General features: G+C 39.4%; 1 protein-coding gene across 2 annotated transcripts in view; it reads left to right on the top strand.

The window, feature by feature from the left end:
* Positions 1 to 22,280, top strand: part of calcr.S (calcitonin receptor S homeolog) — a 161,279-nt gene that overhangs the window by 64,825 nt on the left and 74,174 nt on the right. Inside the window, exons 2-4 of one of the 2 annotated variants that reach the window (XM_018269183.2) lie at positions 4,315 to 4,402; positions 15,104 to 15,248; positions 21,839 to 21,949. In XM_018269183.2, the coding sequence (XP_018124672.1) occupies positions 4,325 to 4,402; positions 15,104 to 15,248; positions 21,839 to 21,949 (334 nt within the window). In that variant the 5' untranslated portion in view covers positions 4,315 to 4,324. Of the gene's footprint in view, positions 1 to 4,314; positions 4,403 to 10,995; positions 11,704 to 15,103; positions 15,249 to 21,838; positions 21,950 to 22,280 lie in introns of those variants that run through there. The other variant, XM_041567480.1, reaches the window with a different exon arrangement.

Raw genomic sequence — 22,280 nt, 5'->3', positions numbered from 1 at the left:
TGAAAGTGTCGGCCATCCAGGAGTGGCCTCTCCCACTGAGTACCAAGGCAATCCAGAGATTCATCGGATTTGCTAATTATTATCGACAGTTCATCCGGGGGTTCTCTTCCCGCATTGCACCTATCCTGGCCCTCATCCGGAAAGGGGGTAAACCCAGCCTGTGGCCTCCATCTGCCATAGAAGCCTTTCAGTCTTTGAAAGAGGCCTTCACGTCCGCTCCTGTTCTCCGACATCCCAATCCTGCACTACCCTTCTGCATCGAGGTTGATGCTTCAGAAGTCGGAGCCGGAGCTATCCTTTCTCAGAGACACTCCACTGATGGAAAATTGCACCCCTGTGCGTATTTCTCCAAGAAGTTCTCATCCGCAGAGCAGAACTATGATGTCGGAAATCGAGAACTCTTGGCAGTCAAGCTTGCCCTTGAAGAATGGCGTCACCTCCTGGAGGGCTCTGAAATTCCTGTCCAGATTTACACAGATCACAAGAATCTGGAGTTTATACAGTCCCTCAAGAGGCTAAATCCCAGAAAGCCAGGTGGGCCCTTTTCTTTTCTCGATTTAACTTTGTTTTGACTTATCGCCCAGGTTCCAAGAATCTGAAGGCCGACGCCTTGTCTCGTAGCTTCACTCCGGTGGACCGTGACCCTGAGAGGCAGGAACCAATCATTCCACCAGTCAAGATCATTGCCTCTCTGTATCCCCAATTTGCCGACCAGATCCTGGCTGGGCAGTCCTCGGCTCCTCAAGATACTCCGATTGGCATGGCCTTCGTCCCTCCAGAACTTCGCCTGGCCATCCTGCAACAAACCCACTGCTCCAGGCAAGCTGGACATCCTGGTCCGGCCAAGACCCTTGAACTCTTGAGGCGCCTAGTCTGGTGGCCTGATATCCGCAAGGATGTAAAGGACTTTGTGGCTGCTTGTAATGTCTGTGCCACTTCTAAGCCTAGCCATTCCCGCCCCAGCGGGTTGTTACAGCCTTTGCCGGTTCCCTCTCGTCCGTGGACGCACCTCTCTATGGACTTTATTGTCGAACTTCCTCCCTCCGGTGGGAATACTGTGATCTGGGTTGTCATTGACCGCTTCAGCAAAATGGCCCATTTCATCCCTTTGAAGAAGTTACCCTCTGCGGTGGAATTATCCCAACTCTTTATTAAGTACATCTTCCGCCTGCATGGTTTCCCGGTGGAGATCGTCTCCGACAGAGGCACCCAGTTTACCGCCAAGTTCTGGCGTTCCCTATGTAAAGACTTGGGAATAACACTTCAATTTTCGTCTGCCTACCACCCGCAGACGAATGGGGCAGCTGAACGTGTGAACCAAGCCTTAGAACAGTTCCTGAGGAACCACGTGTCTCTTTGCCAGGACGATTGGTCTGACCTCCTCCCGTGGGCGGAGTTTGCTCATAATAATGCATGTCATTCCTCCACAGGAAGGTCTCCATTTATGGTGGTGTATGGACAGCACCCTCAAGCCTTTTCTCAGGACTTCGTGTTGTCGGACGTCCCGGCTGCAGATGATCTGGCAGCTCATATGCTTGCTATTTGGGCCGCAACCAAGTCTAATCTGGAGAAGTGTGCTCTAGTCCACAAGACTTTCGCGGATCGCCGTAGAAGGCCCTCTCCTCCCTACAAGGTGGGTGATAGTGTCTGGCTCTCTTCCAGGAATATTCGCTTGAAGGTGCCATCTCCCAAGTTGGGTCCGAAGTTCCTGGGTCCGTTCCCCATCTTGGAGATAATTAACCCTGTAGCCATCAGACTTCAACTCCCACCAGAGATGAGAATCCCCAACGTGTTCCACGTCTCCCTGGTGAAGCCCACCGTCTCCAACCGTTTCTCTGGTGTCCAATCTCCTCCTCCCGTCTCTGTGGAGGGTCAACAAGAATTCGAGGTGGAGAGAATTCTTGATTCCAGAATCTCCAGAGGGTCCCTTCAATACCTCATCCATTGGAAGAGCTTTGGCCCCGAAGAATGCTCTTGGGAGGGACACCGTGATGTGCATGCTCCTCGTTTGGTAAGAGACTTCCACTCCAAGTTTCCCCAGAAACCAAGTCCCGGTGGTCCTGAGGCCCCCCGTGAGGGGGGGGGTACTGTCAAGACCGCCGGGAGCGCGAGGAGTCGCGTCCGCTCCCGGCGGCGAAGAATCCAAAATGGCGGCGCCCAGGCAACCCACGTGGGTTGTGACGCCAGCACGGCACGACGGTCGCAGGCGCGCTGGCGCAAGGGCGCCAAATTCAAAGATAAAAGGACGCCTGAGGCGCCAAGATGGCGCCCGAAAATAGGATCCTGTTCCCTAAGTGATTCCTGGGTTCCCTTGCTGTTTTCCCTGCTATTTCTGCCTGATTCCTTGGAGTGACCCCTTGCCTGGACCTGGACTTCGCTGTTACTCTGCCTGCCTTTGACCCCCTGCCTTGCCCTGGACTTTGTTTGTATTCCGCCTGCCTCCTGACCTGTGTTTGGACTTAGATTATTCTCTAACCCCTGGATACCTCGACCCTGATCCCTCCTGAGGGGCTTCCTCCTAGATCCGGACTACTCCCCAGAGGGGGCTCCCGGCTCCCTGACAGATTCTCTTTAGGACATGTTAGAAAAATATATTTCAATATTTTTTATTAGACATTGTTTTAAATTGTATGTTTTTATTGAACTGTTGTGTACAGGGTGGTAGTTTCCAAACACAAACCACACCACTATCCCTTTGTTTACTATATGGTTTTTATACTTCTGATTCAAGCAGAGGTCTGACTTCCGTCAGTATTCGATAATTCACAATATAAAAGAAGATAGAAAAGAACCCCCACTTGATCAGTTAAACTAAAGCAGTCACAATATGTTCTTCACTCGCCTATTCGATCACAGTTAAGTTATACGCACTCAGGTAAAAACCACTAATTAGTACGCTGGGTTAAGTATTTCTCTGGGTAATTGAATTCTAAAGTGCTGTGCAATAAGTTATAAAGTGCTGTGGAATAAATTAATTGGATTTTAAAAAACACTCAGAAACCTAATAGGGATCTATATAACAATAAACCATAGGAAAGAGGGGGGAAAAAGTCCCCTCACGAAGATTTATACCCTCCTTAATTGATCTTATATATTATTTTTTATCAAAATTAATTAAAGTGCTACCCCAAATAGTGACTGGTTTCTTAATTAATTGGTTGCTGTGTTGCAAAATAGAATGACATATATTTTAAAATGTTGCTTAGATAGGAGAAATGAATTCATTAAATATAAAGTGCTAGAGAGTGCTGTATTCATTAGTACTTATACTTGAGCAATGAAGATTCAATTAATTCAGTTAAATAGACTGCCAATTCATCAGATAAAAACTAAAATCAATGCTCAAATTCATGAAAAAAAGGAGGAAATTGAAATAAGAGAAAGTGGAGTTGTCCCAAAACTACTGGCTGAAATTTTTCTTTCCCTGAGACACTAGAAAGATGGAGAAGGCAGAGTAACCGGGACTGTGGTCTCAGTATTTAAACTAGGCCCTAAGATGGATTGAGAGGCTAATATATCCTAAAAAAAACACAAATCCACGGTCTCCTGGGAGTTCAGTATACAGAGAAAGAGAAAGGATCTGAACCGAGCAAAGATTGATAATTCCACCACCCCCCAAAAACAAATTTTAGACCAAGGATTTAAATTAAAAGTAGCCAAAAGATCTGTAAATTAGAACGCCTGGGTGGTAGTTTCCCTTAACAGCCACTGCACCATACAATTTTATTATTTGAGGAAAACGCTAATAGAATAGAATGTTTTTTATATTGCCTATAGCATATATATACTTTTGAATAATTTCCAGATTTATTTGATCTTCTGCTTGACGGCTGACGAGGTGAGATGCACAGCATTAATATGCTAAAATAGCTCCAGCACTTTCTCGCACGGTGCAAGGTCAGCTGTAGGCGCAGTGGCATTTTCATAGCGACGTCATGCGTCTCTAGTGTTCCTGCACAGTCAATGTGTCAGTACCATATGTTTGCTGTATATTTCTATCATTCTTATAGTTGCTATTTATTCCCTCCTCCTCATTTTGTAAAAATAGTCAACATATTCATCTGACACATGCTCAAGGTCAAAAAGGAATGTGTGCAAATCAATGAAATCAGGAACCCATGGAAGGATATGAACACTAATAACCAGTAGGTTTCTTACACACTTTGTATATAAATGGGCCCTTTCTAATATCGACACACATCTCACACACACACAAAAAACCCTTTATGCTATAGTGACCTGCCATACAGTTTTTTTTTTTTGTTTTTAATTACAACAGATATTCTAATTTGGCAATTTTATTCATTTTTCTAGGGGAACGAAGATGGATTCATCTAATATAAACGACAAAACCCTGAGAAAACACATAGAGCACTGCTGCTTCTTGGTAATTGTTGTCATTGTAAGTAAATTTGTTGACTGGTGAGTAGCAGAAGCATATGGATGAGATGTTGCTATAATTGATCAGAACAATAGCTAGAACAATTAAGCTGAACTCATGTCACAGCTGTTTTGATTATTGCATCATTAAGGCATTGATGGAAAGATGCTGTTAAGGTTTATTCTTATTCTACAGTATGTATTCTTATTATATGTATAAAAAAGGTTAAGAAAACTAAATAAGAAAGGAAGATATTGCCTACAAACGTATCCCTCGAGATATACTTGTCATGTAGCAACAATAAATATCTACGCTTGGAAAAATATATTCATAATAATTTAATTTCCATTAAAAAAGTGTCCGATTTATTTCCATAAAATATATCTTGTAACGGTTTAATGAATGTATATGGGAAAGTTTCTTAGAATTCTGTCTTTCATTGGGCAATATGTTATTTTTTTGATTTGTATAACCTTTTAAATATAATTAGTATTTATTTTAAAGAAAATACGGACAGACAGACAGAAATGTTTCTGTTGATCGATTATGAACTCTATACTGTACTTAACATAATGAAATGTGATTGTCAGGTACATGAATGAAGAGCATGATCGGATTGGTCCAAAAACATTAAGGGGCCCATTTACTTAGCTCGAGTGAAGGAATAGAGGAAATGAGGAATGGTTTTTTTTGGCTACTTCGACCATTGAATTGGCTACTTCGACCTTCGACTATGACTTCGAATCGAACGATTCAAACTAAAAATCGTTCGACCATTCGATAGTCGAAGTACTGTCTCTTTAAAAAAAAACTTCGACCCCCTACTTCGCCACCTAAAACCTACCGAGGTGCCATGTTAGCCTATGGGGAAGGTCCCCATAGGCTTTCTATCAATTTTTTGATCGATGGATTAAAAATCTTCTAATCGAAGGATTTAATCGTTCGATCAAATGATTTTTTGTTCGATCAAACTATTTGCAGTAAATCCTTCGATATTCGAAGTCGAAGGATTTACATTTGGCAGTCGAATATCGAGGGTTAATTAATGTAAATCTGCCCCTTAGAGTATAAACATTACCCCAGAAAGGGATTTTTTAAAATATCTTATTGTTGAGCAGTTTAGTGACCCACACAACACATTTCTTAATTGCATCTGTAGAACTTTTTCCATTCCTTTCCATGGTAGGGGTCTCATGCAATTTTGACAGTTTGAAGTACTTATCATATACCATTAGAAGGATCCACCATTAGAAGGATCCAGGCTTCACCCATGGTGCACTGTTGGGTTGAATAAAACTGAGCACGTATGCCCCGCCTTAGCAAAAAGAGCTGTGCCAATTACTCATTTGCAAGAGTTATAGGGCAAAACTTTTGATATGAGGCATAACAAAAGTGGTGAAAAGGTGATACCTATATTGGCTAACTAAGATGATAATCATAGCAAGCTTTTAGAACATTTCAGTACCTTCTTCAAAGCTGTTTAAATAAGGAAATGAAATGTTCTGAAATAAACTCACGGTATTTTTATTTGCAAATAAAATTTGTAAATAATTAATACCCCTTCGAGAAGCTTTCCTACCACTGGTGTTAGACTAACTGGTCTTTAGTTTTGAGGCTGAGAATGGGATCCATTTTTGCTTTAAAATATTTGATTTTCATATTAAACAAATAAAATCAGGATGACAGCAAATGTTATGCAGATGAAGAAAATATTTTGCATTCGATACAGTGGCATGATGCTATCAAAACTGTATACCATTCAAGAAAATTGGATCCATTTTTGAATAGCACACCACATTAGCAATTTGCCAGTCTCTCGGCACCGTGCCAGACCTCAATGAATCCTGAGAAATTAAGTTTGACAATCACAAAGCTAAACTCATTAGTACCCTGGGACGAATACCGTTCGGTCCCAGACCCTTTTTTATCTTTATATGTTCTAGTCTCTTTTGAAGTTCCTCATGTGTGAACCATTCATCATTAGTTGTATTACTAGAATTGGGACTATTAAGAAGAAAAACTTCATTAATTGGTTCCTCATTTGTGTAGACAGACAGAAAATACCAGTTCAGAGTCTCTGCTTTTTCTCTGTTCTCATCAACCAGCTGACCCCCACTGACATTAAGGGTCCCATCCCTTCCTGCTTAAATTTTTTTATTTACATATTTAAAACATAATTTAGGATTATTTTTACTGCTTGCTGCAATACCCTTTTCCATCTCAATTTTTAGTTTTTCTGCATGATTTATTGGCCTCCTTGTACATTATAAACATTTCAGCTGTCCTAGGTAACTGGAAAACTTTAAAAGCACATCCTTCCTTACCTGTTTTGTTTTGCAACATTCCTTGCTTGCAAGGGGAATATACTGACATGTATATTTATTAAGCAGCATTTTAAAGACATGCCATTTTTTGCTCTGTGTTTAACCTTGTGAAAAGCATGTCCCACTTAATATGTTGCAGAGATGGCCCATACTATGAAATACTATCTAAAATGTTGTGTTTTAGTTACTCTCTTATAGAGTTATGATCACTATTCCCTAAATGCTCACCCACACAAAGGGTAGTGATACATTTGGTATTATTGGTTATTCCATGATCCGAAAGAGACCTAGTAGGTTCTTCAACAAGCTAAAAATAAAATGTTGTCATTAAGCATATTTACAAACTTTTTATAACTTCACAACCCCATTAATAATCTTACAAGAAGCCTAGACTTCAGTGTACATTACACGATAGTGACAGAATTAGTGCATGACGATCACAGTCCTTGTCACATCTGGTCACATCTGATGAGTGACAGCGCTGGAGGGGTATAGTACAGTATTTGCTTCAGCATTTGCAGTAAATTATGTTAAGCCCTTATATATAAGCCACATTTACGTAGGGATGCGTCTGTCCTCGTATGGAATCCATAATGATGTATATTTATTTAAGTGGTTGTTTGTGGCTAAGGAAATAAAGAATGCAAGTAAAGGAGAAAATCTAACACATGCAAACCAGCTTCACCAATTTTATACCAATGCACTACCCTATAGCAAACAATTACAGATTTTACTGTATATTACCTGCAGAAGATTTTCCAAAGCAAATTACTGATTGGTTGGCCCTTTTCAAATAGTTCCTTTAAAACAGTGCAACAAATAAAGGGGGCGGGGGGCAAGGGAAAAAATAAGATGAGAAAGTGTAAACCTTATAGAGTTATTGAATTTCTTAATTAAATTGACAGAATCAGCTGATTTGGAAGTACCCTGCCTGTATCATGAATCTACCCATTTTTTGCATCAAGTAAACCAGAAATGAGTAGCTGATTCCCCAGTATTCCACCAGTACAATGGCATGAACTTTGATTTGCTAATTTAGCTCTGACCAAAAGAAAGTGCTGCCACATGTATTCCTCATCTATTTTTAAGCCGTTTCACTGCTTCTTTCTTCCCTCAAACTATTTTGGGAATCTTGTCACAGGGGCAGTTGGGAGGATATACAGCTGCATGGGACATTCATGTCTACATTGCGTTCCACTAATGCATTCATTCAAATGATCTGCCTATGAACTGAACAGTCAGGTCAATCTGTGGAAGCTTGGGGAAGTGGTTAATTCTAGTGCGTCTGATGATCACATGCACAAAACGAGCCATTTGGTAGTCTGTTTTTTCGTGTTTGATCAATTATCTAAAGGGGGCTCCTCGCAATCATAGAAAATCATGTTGAACTATGTCTAAACAAACTAGAGACAGTGTTTTTAATCTTCAAAAAGGTCTCTTGGCCAACCTCATTGCCAGACGTTCCCCCTTTTTTCCACATCCCACCCTCATATTTCGTTAATTTTTTTCCTAACTCAGCTTCAGTGTCCTTACTTTTCCCCTCTTTCTCAATACCCCCGTTCCCTGTAATTCCTTAACCCTTTCATCCATCTCAGTAATTTCTTTATCTCTTTCAATATATTTACTTCCTAGTCAATGTTGTCTTCCTTTCTTAACCCCACACATTTCCCCCAACTAGTCCCCACATACCTTTGCCCATGATCTCCTTGTCTCTCCCACCTCTCCCTATTCTCATTTCTTAGGTCAGTGATCCCCAATCAAAGGCTCGAAAGCAACATTTTGCTCACCAACCCCTTAGATGTTCCTGGTGGCCTCAAAGTATTTTTGAATTCCTGACTTGGAGACATGTTTTGGTTGCATAAAAAGAGGTATACTGCCAAACAGAGCCTCCTGAAGGCTGCCAGTGCAACTCTTTAACATCTGAATGTGGCTCGTGGGTAAAAATGGTTGGAGACCCCCAATCTTAAAACTATAAAGATTATATTGTTTGGAAACCTTGGAGGCATCTCTGTGTTGTACTATTTAAACAAAATTAAGAAATATTAAAATAAGAATATGTGAATGCAACCAAATGTGTCTGATATGTCTAATAATAGTGTCTGTTTGTGTAAATCAGTTTATTCAGCACTCTTTGTTCTGGGCTACAAAATTATAAATGGAGCCATATGTGTATTTTGTAGACTATTGTAAACATAAAGTATGCAAGCTAAGCTCCCCGTGTATACAGAATGGTGGGGTGTTTATTGCTGTGCATCTACTGAAACGAAAATGTCATTTTATATAAACGCTATTAAGTATTCAGTTACTGGGCAAGCTTTTTATAAAAGTTAAACAAGAAAAAATTTACATCTGAAATGAAGCTTCCAGTATTATGCATGTAGTCCTTCTATTCAGGCACCCCCACTGTTCTTCTATGAGAAAATTAATTAAAAAGGTTATCTTTGTTAGTAGGCAGTCAGCATGTATCCAGAAAGCTCCAAAATGAAATTTTTATTATTTCCTTTTTTTGTAATAATAAGTCGTACCTTGTACTTGATTCTAATTAGACTGCATTAATCCATATTTGTGGCAGAACAATTCAATTGAGATTATTTAAAGTTTAAATGTCAGACAGACAGTGATCCCCAACCAGTAATTTACAAGTGACATGTTGCTCATCACCCCATGGATGTGGCGCTCAATCGCTTCAAAGCAGGTGCTTTCGAATTCCAGGCTTGGAGGCAAGTTTTAATTCCATAAAAATGAGATGTACAGGTATGGTATCCATTATTTGGAATCCCCTTATCCAGAAAGCTCCAAATTACAGGCCATCTCCCATAGACTCCATATTATCCAAATAATCCGAATGTTTAAAATTATTTCCTTTTTCTCTGTAATAATAAAACAGTAGCTTGTACTTGATCCCAGCTAAGATATAATTAATCCTTATTGGAAGCAAAACCAGCCTATTGGGTTTATTTAATGTTTACATGATTTTCAAGTAGACTGAAGGTATAAAGATCCAAATTATGGAAAGATCCATTATCCTGAAAGCTCCAGCTCCGAAAAATTCTGGATAACAGGTCCCATACCTGTACTGCCATGTAGAGCATCCTGTAGGCTGCCTGTCCACATAGGGGCTACCAAATAACCAATCACAGCCCTTATTTAGCATCCCAAGGGACTTTTTTCATGCTTGTGTTGCTCCCCATACCGTTTACATTTGAATGTGGCTCATTAATAGAAAAAAGTTTCTAGGGGTTTCTTGGGGACCCTTGATGATCCAAATTCCAGAAAACAACCTTATCCAGTAAACCCCAAGTCCTAAGCATCTTGTATTATAGATTACATGCTCTTAATAATATTGTCAATTTTGTTTATTTGGCTCCTTTTCTCCACTTTGTAAAGTCTGTATAAAGCATTTATTATCAGTCAATGTCCAATTTTTGTTACATTCTCTACTAGTGAGCAGGGATGATGGCCCTGCACATAACAACTAGAACTGTTTTAATCACCCATTAATTAATTCCAAATGTATTTATAAAAAATAAAACATATTTTTGGTACCTATATTAATGAAATGTATTTACAGTACTACTAACTTTTTCATTAACAGATTTCCCATTTCATATTAAAAGAATCATCTGCGCCGAGACAATTATCGCGGTGGCTTAGTGGTCGTATGTATGACGTCATTTACTGGATTTTTAGGAGTGACATCATATGTACGGCTGCTAAACTGCTGCATGACACGTCTGTCATGGAACGGAAACAGTTGGCTAATAGTTTGATCATTCTGTTGTATAAAATATATTTCTATCCTCTCTTCTGTTATCTAATGTCCTCCAAGTGAACGCTATAACACTTGATCATTTTACTGAACACTCAACATACACAAAATGGGCATATCTAGTACATGTGAAATGAAGGATGTTTCTAAGCAATGTTTTTAGCAAAATAAAGTGTTAACATGGTTTCCTAAATGCAGTACATGCTTGGTTTAGTACACATAATTATAAATATTTGCTTGTAGCTTATATACGAACAGGTATTGTTGTAATATTGATGTGTAGGCAGTAGGGATACACCGAATCAACTTCTTTGGATTCGGCCACACCCCCAAATCCTTTGTGAAAGATTCGGTGAATACCGAACTGAATCCGAACCCTAATTTGCATATGCAAATCAGCGAGGGGGAGGGGAAAATTGTGGCACGCACACATTTTTACTTCCATGTTTTGTGATGAAAAGTCACATGATTTTAAGGATTCAGATTCGGCAAGGCTCAAGGATCCAGCCGAATCCGAATCCTGCTGAAAATGGCCGAACACCGAACCGAATCCTGGATTCGGTGCATCCCTAGTAGGCAGCCATCTCCGTGCATTGTGCCTGGTCGTGCTTTTCAGTTTGGGTTTTTACTATTGGATGCTGTTCTCATATCTATGTGAATAAAGATTTAGTGCGCTGTATTCTCGAATGGCAAAACCTAGAAAGGAAGAAGAGGCCTAGATGGTGTATTAACCTTTGTATAAATGGATATTAATGATCTCAGATTTACTCACATGGAGATGGCGATAATCAGACAGTTCAAATATGTGATCGCTCCTTAATCCAGGTGTATACGGCCCTCCCCACTGCATGCCAGGGGCCCCTGAAGAAGTATTCAAAGATACGAAACCCGTTGGGCCAGGAGCAACACAATAGCTCTGTAAAGTCTTTTATATATTTAATTATTTATTCCAATAAAAGTATTTATTTATTTCCCTGAAATGGGCTTGAATGTGTTAATGCCAAAAAAGGATAAGTGGAGACCAACCCTTCACCTGGAAGTGTGGAGAACAAGCTGAGCGCTATCCTTTGGAAGCTGAAAGAGGTTGATCCACTGCCTATTGCTCAACTTCATCTCCCAGCTCTACCTAACAAGATCGGCGAACCGGGGCGGCGAATACACCCGCAAGGACCGCTGCAGCATACCGCTACTCCCAGAGGACTGAATGCACTGTGATTATTCATCTTCCGGTAAGCGCAGAAATATTTAGTTTTTGCATTTAACATCAGCCGCTCTGCACTATTGTGAGCTTCTCCCCCGCCAGGCATGCAGTAGGGAGGGCCGTATACACCTGGATTAAGGAGCGATCACATATTTGAACTGTCTGATTATCGCCATCTCCATGTGAGTAAATCTGAGCGCATTAATATCCATTTATACAAAGGTTAATACACCATCTAGGCCTCTTCTTCCTTTCTAGGTTATTGCCATTCGAGAATACAGCGCACTAAATCTTTATTCACATTTATCCACAAGTGGGCAAGTGGGCCCACATTCTTGGTGCAGCTGTTCCCCCTCCCCCCTTCCCCTCATCTCCCAGCTAGCGCGGACTACAACTCCCAGCACCTGTTCTCATATCTAGCACTAGGTGGGGTATGAGAGTATTTTAAGCAATGCAATTGTCACCGAGCTGTTATCTTGCAGCGCAGCAGTAAAGAGCAACTGAAGTTGTACAGAGTACAAGTCACATGACTGAGGATACCTGGGAAACTGTCTAGCCCCATATCAGAGTTCTGTCAGTTCTCCAGTCTGCCATTTCAGCAATCTGGTTGCTAGGGTCCAAATTATCCTAGTAATCATGCACTGATTAGAAAAAGAAAGTGCAATGTGGATAGGAGAGAACCTTAATGGAAAAAGAAGTAATAGAAAAAGTAGCAATAACAATACATTTGTAGCCTTACAGAGCATTTGTTTTTAGATGGTGTCAGTGACCCCCAATTTAAAGCTGGAAAGAGTCATAAGAAGGCAAATAATTAAAAACTAAAAAAAAAAAATCAAGTCCAGTTGAAAAGATGCTTAGAGCTAGCCATTCTATAACATACTAATAGTTAATTTAAAGGGGTTGTTCACCTTCAAATTAACTATTAGCATGATATAAAGAGGAATATTCTGAGACAATTTGCAACTGGTTTTAATTTTTTATTATTTGTGGTTTTTGAGTTATTCCACTTTTTATTCAGCTGCTCGCCAGTTTGCTATTTCAGCAATCTGGTTGCTAGGGTCCACATAAACCTAGCAACCATGCACTGATTTTAATAAGAGACTGGAATATGAATAGGAGAGGCCTGAATAGAAAGATGAGTAATAAAAAGTAGCAATAACAATTAATTTGTAGCCTTACAGAGCATTTGTTTTTTTAGATGATATCAGTGACCCCCCATTTGAAAGCTGGAAAGGGTCAGAAGAAAAAGTCAGATAACTAAAAAAGTAAAATATATACATAATGAAGACCAACTGCAAAATTGTTAAGAACTGGACATTTTATAACATACTAAAAGCTACCCCTTTAAAGTTTAAACAAGTAATGCAGGTATGGGATTTGTTATCCGGAAACCTGTTATCCTGATATGAGAAGGCCATCTCCCATAGACTTGAATTTAATGAAATCATTTAAATGTTTAAAAATGAATTCCATTTACTGTTTAATAATAAAACAATGCCTTGTACTTGATCCAAACTAATATATAATTAATCATTATAGGAGACAAAACAACCCTGTTGTCTAATTTATATTTAAATGAATTTCTTAGTAGACATAGGGGCAGATTTAACAAGGGTCGAATTTCGAAGTGATAAATACTTTGAAATTTGACCCTCGAATTGAAATACTTCGACTTCGAATATCGAAGTATTTTTCACCGAATTTGGCCATCAAACGATCGAAGTAAAATCGTTTGAAACAAACGATTTTAGCGGACGATCGAACAATTTTACTTCGATGTGTGAAGATTTAGAAAAATGGTCTAGAAGGTCCCCATAGCCTAACATGGCACTTCGGCAGGTTTAATTTGGCAAAGTATTGAAGTCAAAGTTTTTTTAAAAGAGACAGTACTTTGATTATCGAATGGTCGAATATTCAAACTATTTTACTTCGAATCGAATTCGAGGTAAATCCGAAGTCGTAGTATCCTATTCGATGGTTGAAGTATCCACTTTTTATTCAGCTGCTCGCCAGTTTGCTATTTCAGCAATCTGGTTGCTAGGGTCCACATAAACCTAGCAACCATGCACTGATTTTAATAAGAGACTGGAATATGAATAGGAGAGGCCTGAATAGAAAGATGAGTAATAAAAAGTAGCAATAACAATTAATTTGTAGCCTTACAGAGCATTTGTTTTTTTAGATGATATCAGTGACCCCCCATTTGAAAGCTGGAAAGGGTCAGAAGAAAAAGTCAGATAACTAAAAAAGTAAAATATATACATAATGAAGACCAACTGCAAAATTGTTAAGAACTGGACATTTTATAACATACTAAAAGCTACCCCTTTAAAGTTTAAACAAGTAATGCAGGTATGGGATTTGTTATCCGGAAACCTGTTATCCTGATATGAGAAGGCCATCTCCCATAGACTTGAATTTAATGAAATCATTTAAATGTTTAAAAATGAATTCCATTTACTGTTTAATAATAAAACAATGCCTTGTACTTGATCCAAACTAATATATAATTAATCATTATAGGAGACAAAACAACCCTGTTGTCTAATTTATATTTAAATGAATTTCTTAGTAGACATAGGGGCAGATTTAACAAGGGTCGAATTTCGAAGTGATAAATACTTTGAAATTTGACCCTCGAATTGAAATACTTCGACTTCGAATATCGAAGTATTTTTCACCGAATTTGGCCATCAAACGATCGAAGTAAAATCGTTTGAAACAAACGATTTTAGCGGACGATCGAACAATTTTACTTCGATGTGTGAAGATTTAGAAAAATGGTCTAGAAGGTCCCCATAGCCTAACATGGCACTTCGGCAGGTTTAATTTGGCAAAGTATTGAAGTCAAAGTTTTTTTAAAAGAGACAGTACTTTGATTATCGAATGGTCGAATATTCAAACTATTTTACTTCGAATCGAATTCGAGGTAAATCCGAAGTCGTAGTATCCTATTCGATGGTTGAAGTATCCAAAAAATTACTTCGAAAATTCCCTCAAATTCACTTCGACCCTTGATAAATCTGCCCCATAAGGTATGGAGATCCAAATTCCGGAAAGATTCCTTCCTCAGAAAACCCTGGGACCCAAGCATTCTTGATAACAGGTCCCTTTCCTTTATTATTGATGGGGCATACTAATACACCATAATCCATTATCCATAATTATTGCATGTTTAAGTTATAGGCTTATGTCACAAAAAGTGCTTTACTGTATTTCAAATAAATGGTACCCAGGGCCACTAGAACTAAATTGTGACAGCTTTTCTTATGTGTTGTTAATTGAAGGAATCCCAAGTGGATACAAGAAGTACATTCATATATGAATAGTGTGAGCATGTTGTTGCTAGCACATTAACACTGGATGAAGCTTTTATAGTGTAAGTAATTTGTTTTGTTTTACTGATGCATTTTGTCTTGTCCATGCAGAGAATGGTACCAGGTTTTGCCTCCACGGTTGACCCTACCCTTATGCCCATAGTAAACGAGGAATATATATCAAGGCAAAGAATAATTAACTCACAGTTCAAATGTTATGAGAAAATGAAGAAAGATTCGCCGTATTCAAAATCAGGTAAATCGTTTCATTCTTTCTAAATGTGTTGACCCTTATGCTTCATGCCCAGTAAACACACAACTGCTGATAATACAGCCCTAGAGTCAGAGCATTTTGAATATTAGCTTTTTCCCATTTAAAGTATATTGTTACAGAAAGCATGGAGTATGAATTACAGGTATGGATTGTTTTATCTGGAATCTGTTATCCAGAAAGGCCATCACCCATAGACTCCATTATGATCAAATAATCAAAATATTTAAAAATGATTTTCCTTTTTCTCTGTAGTGATAAAACAGAACCTTGTATTTGATCCCAACTAAGATATACAGAGCCTGCCCGACTGCTAGTTGCATGCTTCTGCGCATGTGCGAAAAGACGCTTCTGCGCATAAAGATGCTTCTGCGCATATGCGAAAATACGCTTCTGACGCATGCGTACTCGCGTACTCGCACAGATGGGAACAAGTGGGCGGTCGGCAGAGAAGGGACCGGGGTAGGAGTAAGTACGTGCCTGGCGCCCCTCCACCTTTGCGCCCTAGGAACGTGCCTACTCTGCCTACCCCTAGTTCCGGCCCTGAAGATATATTATTGGAGGCGAAACAAGCTTATTGGGTTTAATTAATATTTAAATGATTATTTAGTAGAACTACTAGTATGGAGATCCAATTACAGAAAGATCCCTTATCTGGAAAACCCCAGGCCCTGAGCATTCTGGATAACAGGCCCCATACCTGTATATATTTGTGGAGAAGATAAAGAGCATCTATTACGTTTTGGTTGGGTGTATACAGTATATACGTAGTACATCAATGTTTATAAGTAAATGGGTTCAGATAAAAATCCTTTTTAATGCATCTATTGTATTTATGTTGGGAATGTTGATTACTGCTTCTATGATAGGTCTTTTGCAATATCAAAAGGTGGTGCATAGATAATGTGTAAATGCCTGAAGCCATTGTAACTAGGGATGCACCGAATCCACTATTTTGGATTCGGCCGAACCCCCGAATCCTTTGTGAAAGATACCGAACCGAATCCAGGGATGGGAAGGGAAAAACATCTTAGACGTCCTTGTTTTGTGACAAAAAGTCACACAATTTCCCTCCCCGCCCCTAAATTGCATATGCAAATTAGGATTCGGTTCGGCCGGGAAGAAGGATTCGGCTGAATCCGAAAACTGCTGAAAAAGGCCGAATCCCGAACCGAATCCTGGATTCGGTGCATCCCTAATTGAAACAGTTCCAAAGCAGATAGAATGTATTCATTGACTTTTACTCAGTGCAGCTTTCCTTCAGCAGACAGGATTAACCCTATATGTGGCAGTAAGCTTGCCAAGCAGAGGGCAGAAGTACTGCTGGCGCTAAGTGCTCAGAGATAGGCCATTTTGCACTCAATGCAGCGTTAAGCCATTCGTTCTGCCGAAATGAAATTGCTATCAGCAAGAGCTGCCTCAAACAGCCTGACTTTGGAACTGGTCATGGAGGCATCCATATGTAACCAAAATGCATTAAATAGATACATACAGATGAAAAATTCAAGATTTATGGTTATAGGTCGCAATTAATTGAATATAGATATTCATATGGCAGAAATATTTAGAAAAAAATTAGCACATGATAGATCCCTTTTAAGATAAGCATCCAATACCATCCTGTATCTTTGAATTATACAGATGCCTTATAAAATCTTTGCATATGCTGTAACAAAGGTACAAACTACCCTCTTCTCTAAATGTATTGGAGGTTTTATGAAGTTGGATGATCATTATCAGGGGTGCCCAGACTTTGTTGATCTTGGTGGCTTTATCCCACCAAGGCCTACCACCCCATTCATGATAGGATACTGCGGCATGTTAAATTGTTGGGGGGGGATATATACTGTATATATTATGACACCTCAAGATTATATCATACTCTATTTTGTGGGAATTACTGCCCTACTCAAACACACTCACACCAGCAAAGAGAGTTTGTGTTTTTTATTTGCAGTAGCTCTAACAGGTCACTAACTGTTTTGTGTGATGGAAAATTATAACAGACAAAACCTGAGTGAATTGCTAATTAAACATTACAGGAAGGTAAATGGCCCAAAAACTGCAATTCAGCACTGGTTAAATTTGGGCCAAAGGCAAAGTGGATTTTTTTCTCTGTTTTCTACTCGTTCATGGTTCACTGACTTAGTCAAACATACAAATCAGTTATCTTTCTGGATAGATTTGTGTTTCCCTTAGGCACAAGCTGTACTATTACGTGCAGGCACAGCACTGCTGCCACATGGATATGAAACATGCTAGATACGTGCTTCCATCAGATTCTTCTCTTGAAAGTTTTATTCTGTCCAGGTCCTCATTTTTTTTTTTTATCCCCTTGTTTTATTTCCCAAATGACTACTTACTGAGGCCAAAGTGAGCCCATACATAGGTTGTTAAAGGAGAACTAAACCCCCTGTTTAGTTTAGGTCCTCACTGTCCCCCTCGGTTGGCCCCACTCCCTGCCTCCCCTGCACAGTCTTACCCAGAATTCCGTCCCCTCTTGAAATAGTGACTGCACATGCTGAGTAAGTGTAGCGGTGGCATCGTCTTCTCTTCGGTAATCTTTGTGTCTTCTTCCTTTTCTGCAATTTCTGACTCTTTTGGTGCATGCGCAGTTGTCACGAACCAGAAGATTGCTCCGATAAGTGGGATATCTCGGTTTAGTTATTCTGCGTCAAACACACAAACCAAAGTGGCTTCATCTGTAGCTGTAAACAAATACTGATTCTAGATTAAAAAAAGTTAACAATGCATTATTTTCATATTCATTCATTTAATGAGTTTATATGCGTTGGAATTTATATAAACTTATTGTAGCCCTCTGCTCCAGTTTATAAATGGGTAGATCCCTTCTGAAGAACACAGTTCAGAGAAAATAGAGGAAAATTATAGCAATTCAAAGTCCAACAATAATTCCACATTGAGATGTATCTTTGGGCACTCCTGCATGTAAGTTAAAAATCCAATGTATCTCCAGTAGCCATATGATTCAGAAAACCCTCAAAGCTTAAATGGAAATATATACAGTGTTGCTGAACCTTTTCTAGATATCAGGGGATAAAAGATGTACCATACCGTTTACCTCTGAAGTGCATTTAAAGAAAGAGGGAATGAGGGATACGAGTGAATAACCACTTGACAAACACAATCTCACAAAGTACTTGGCTGTGTGACAAAATGTCTATCATCGCTATATACATATTCTCTACAAAAGACATATTCTCTGGAAAGGAACTTGCCTTTTGAAATACCGTGAAATGCATGCATGAATCTATTCTGAGCAGTGTATTGCCTGCACAATCCTTTGTGTATACACTACTATCTACATGATTACTACACCTCTTTATTCAAAAATCCAGAAAACTAAAGCTGGCCATAGACAGAAAAAGAAAAAGTTGTACGAATCGAAGGTTCGTACAATTTTCAGACCGTGTTTATCATCAGGACATTTTCCGTACCATGGCGATCGGTCATTTAGTTGATCAGGCAGGTTAGAAGATTTCTGTCGGCTACCGGTAATTTCTCTTAATGTATTGCCTATCTGACAGTTTAGTGGGTGACTGTCACTACTATATGTCAGACTTTATTGCGGTCAGGGCCAGAACATCACCTGATCTGTTATTTTACTACTTTGTTTAATCTAAATGGTTAGTGGCAGGTCAGAAGATTGCAACGTACTTGTAAGGACTCACCCTGGTGGTCTAGTGGGCAGCAGGGTCTACCGCCGCTCCTTTGGCGTGGCCTTCCTTCTCCTTCAGTGCCGGTTCTCCTATGGCACATGCGTCGGCACACTTCCAGGTTTATGCGCCGGCGTGGTGACGTCATCACGCAAAGGTATGAAATTCAAACTGTAAAAAAGAGCATTCCGTGCTTTGAGTCATTGCCTGTTGTTAGGTTCGATTCGTTTAGTTCCTGGGTGCTTGGCTTTGTGAATCCTGTTATTTCTGGTTTTGACCCTTGCCTGCCTGTGACTTCTCTGACCTCTCCAATCCGAAATTTGCCTTTCCACTGACTATCCTTCCCTCTCCAATCCTGGTTCTGGACTGTCTGACTATTCACTGCTTGTGCTGGCCCGGCCTGCCTGTTTCCAAGTGGTGTTCTTCCTTCCAGTATCCTGGTCAGGCCCGGATTTGTGGAAAGGCCACCTAGGCCCGGGCCTTGGGCGGCAGGATTTTGGGGCGGCATGATGCCCAACCACACCCACATTGGTTCAAAAACACTGGTGATGTTCTAGAGATACAATCATTTTTTAATATTCCCATGCGCCAATCCCCATTGATGATGAAAATTTGCACACTAAAGGGGAGGGGACAGGGGCGACGAACGGCAGTGGGCCTAGGGGCTCCCACTATTTAAATCCGGCCCTGATCCTGGTGAGATGATCGTGCCCCTTTGCTTGGGTTCTGGATTTAGGGTGCTGTAATGTCATTCATCGGATACAAGGGTAAAATCTGTACGTCTATGGCCAGCCTAAGCTTATCCTTATTATATTCCAATTTGAACTGGAATATAATTGAATAATTTGAATTTGAATTATTATTGAATTATTATTATTATTATAATTATACAACCCAATCATTTAATAAACCTGTAACTCACTGCCCTTTCATATAAATACAGTACAAATCCAGTAGAACCCCGTCCCAGGAGGGCAAGCAAAAATGTGTAAAATGTAAAATGAGGGAAAACTTAATAAACGTAATAAACTGTCTATGCAATGTCCATAATAACAAATGTGATCAGAAATGTATCCCTCTCATCAGCCTAAAAATAGGGGGGATGGAAATTTTCATCGACATCGCACAGTTTTGCCTCTAAACTACATTTGCCCCTTTTTTGGAAACCCTTTTGTTTCTGATATTAAACATTTTTTCTTTAAGAAAATGTCCATTCTGCTCTGTTTCTGGGGAGAGGAATAGGAAAAAGAAGAGGAGGAAGAGCAGGCAATATCCAAATCATCGCTCAAGTCCCATGATCCCCCAGTGGAAGCACTGGAAAATCTCACTCATTTATCAATTTTGCTCATTTTTAATATAGAGTTATAATGGGTGCATCCATTACATCTCATATAACCTTCACCTTAGTCTGAATGAGCACCATCTCTGGCTAATTTTCTAGTTTTGCATTCAGTTAATTTATCCTCATGTTTCTTCATCTTATTCCACAAGTCAACCTCAAAATCTTGAGCATAAAGAGATTGGGAATTTTAACGAAATAAAACCTCACAAATATCCATCTTTATTTCACCTATAACCCCTTTTCTTCATTAATTATCAGCTGAATCAGGGTTAGAAAACAATCTGTAAATGGCTGCATTCCAGCATATATTAAAGTCCTCAGTATTATTTATCAATGTTGGAAATTTGCATATTCTCAATCCTTTTTGCACCATCATCGAGCTACTCTTCCATTTCTCAAAAAACGAGCAAGTCGTGCTAAGGTTAAATTCTCCATCTTCAACTATATGTCTCTGGAATATAGAGGCAGTTGTGTCACCATATTATTGCCAATACACTGGGGTAACCACCCTGGACCCAGTATGTTTGTATATTGTTTTACTTATAAAGTGCTAATTATGTACACAGCTTTGTACAGCAATAAAGTAATATAACAAACAGGGGGTCAATATATGAATAAATACAAATGAGTACAATTATATTGAATATTAATGAGACAAGAAGAAGGAGATCCCTGCCCCATGAGCTTCCAATCTAAGTGAGTGGGTAACTCACAAACACAAATAGGATGATATTAAGTGCTACTGTGGTTGACACTGCAATATACTGTAAGTGCCAGGATTCTCTCCAGAGGAATTCAAGGATGACATTACAAATGTAAGGAGCAGTAAACCAGAAGGGTTTAAGGTGGGAAACAGCATTAGTATTGGGGATGCAACTAAGCATTTGCTCTGAGAGGAGCAGAGGAGTCGGCCAGGGTCGGACTGGCGGGTTCCAGAACATCGGGTTTCAGACCACTAGGGCCCCTCGCACCTGTGTAAAAAATAGAGTGTCTCGGGCATGCGTAAAATGAAAGCATCAGTATATAAGCTGCAAATGCCCAAATGTTATTTATTAAAACTCAACTTTTTCTCACTTTATTAAAAAAAGGTTTGACCTAACTCCCAAACCCAAATCCCTTAATTTACCAATAACACTTCTCGAAAAAAATAGTTGTGACAAATTGAAGCATCAATTCGAATTGTGTGACTTTTTCAAATTATTGCTGTGAAAACTCGACTTCATCAAATTTTCTCCCCAAAACTAAAATTGATTGAATTATCGAATGAAAACCAGTGCAAACAGCCCGAAACTATCAGGAATCCTGAAGGTCCTGTTAAAAACATGTGCCAGTTGTTACAGGGACCATCTGCCATTGACTTCTACATGATTTCGGCAGGTTTTAGCTGCAATATTTTTGGATTCAAATTTCAGCTATAAAGCAAAATAGATCTAGAAAAATTCAAGGTTTTACTTTCCTTTAAAAAAAGTAGTTTTTCCCCTTTAAAAAAACATGACCAGAAAAATGTGAGATTTAATAAATAGGCTTCTAAATGTTGCCAATGTTTTCCCTTGCAGGTTTATATTGCAATCGCACTTGGGATGGATGGTTATGTTGGGATGATACACCTGCTGGGAAAAATGTCACCCAGAATTGCCCTGACTACTTTGCAGATTTTGATCCAACAGGTATAGTGAATTTTCTTTTCTTTTTAGTAACTTAGTGTGTTTCTTTATCCCACTATATAAAATACATCTAATGGCGCCTCTGCTGTTTCAGTGTAATTGCGTGCGGCACATGCAGCGCTGATTAGATTTGATAGAGACATGGAGCAGATTAATTTGGCATTTACTGCTTGCAGAAAAGGCACATTCTTTTCAATATTAAAAGAGCAGGAAGAGTAAAGCAGAACTGATTAAGAGGCTGGTACACAATCCATATGCACTAGAGAGTATTAACTGAAGGACTGGATAGTCTACGTAATTCTATATTCATTGAGCAGCCTGCGTGTTAAATGTT

The sequence above is a fragment of the Xenopus laevis genome, chromosome 6S (assembly GCF_017654675.1).
Source record: "Xenopus laevis strain J_2021 chromosome 6S, Xenopus_laevis_v10.1, whole genome shotgun sequence".
Classification (NCBI taxonomy): domain Eukaryota; kingdom Metazoa; phylum Chordata; class Amphibia; order Anura; family Pipidae; genus Xenopus; species Xenopus laevis.
The sequence above is the reverse complement of the archived record's forward strand: the minus strand, read 5'-3'. Positions and strand labels throughout refer to the sequence as shown.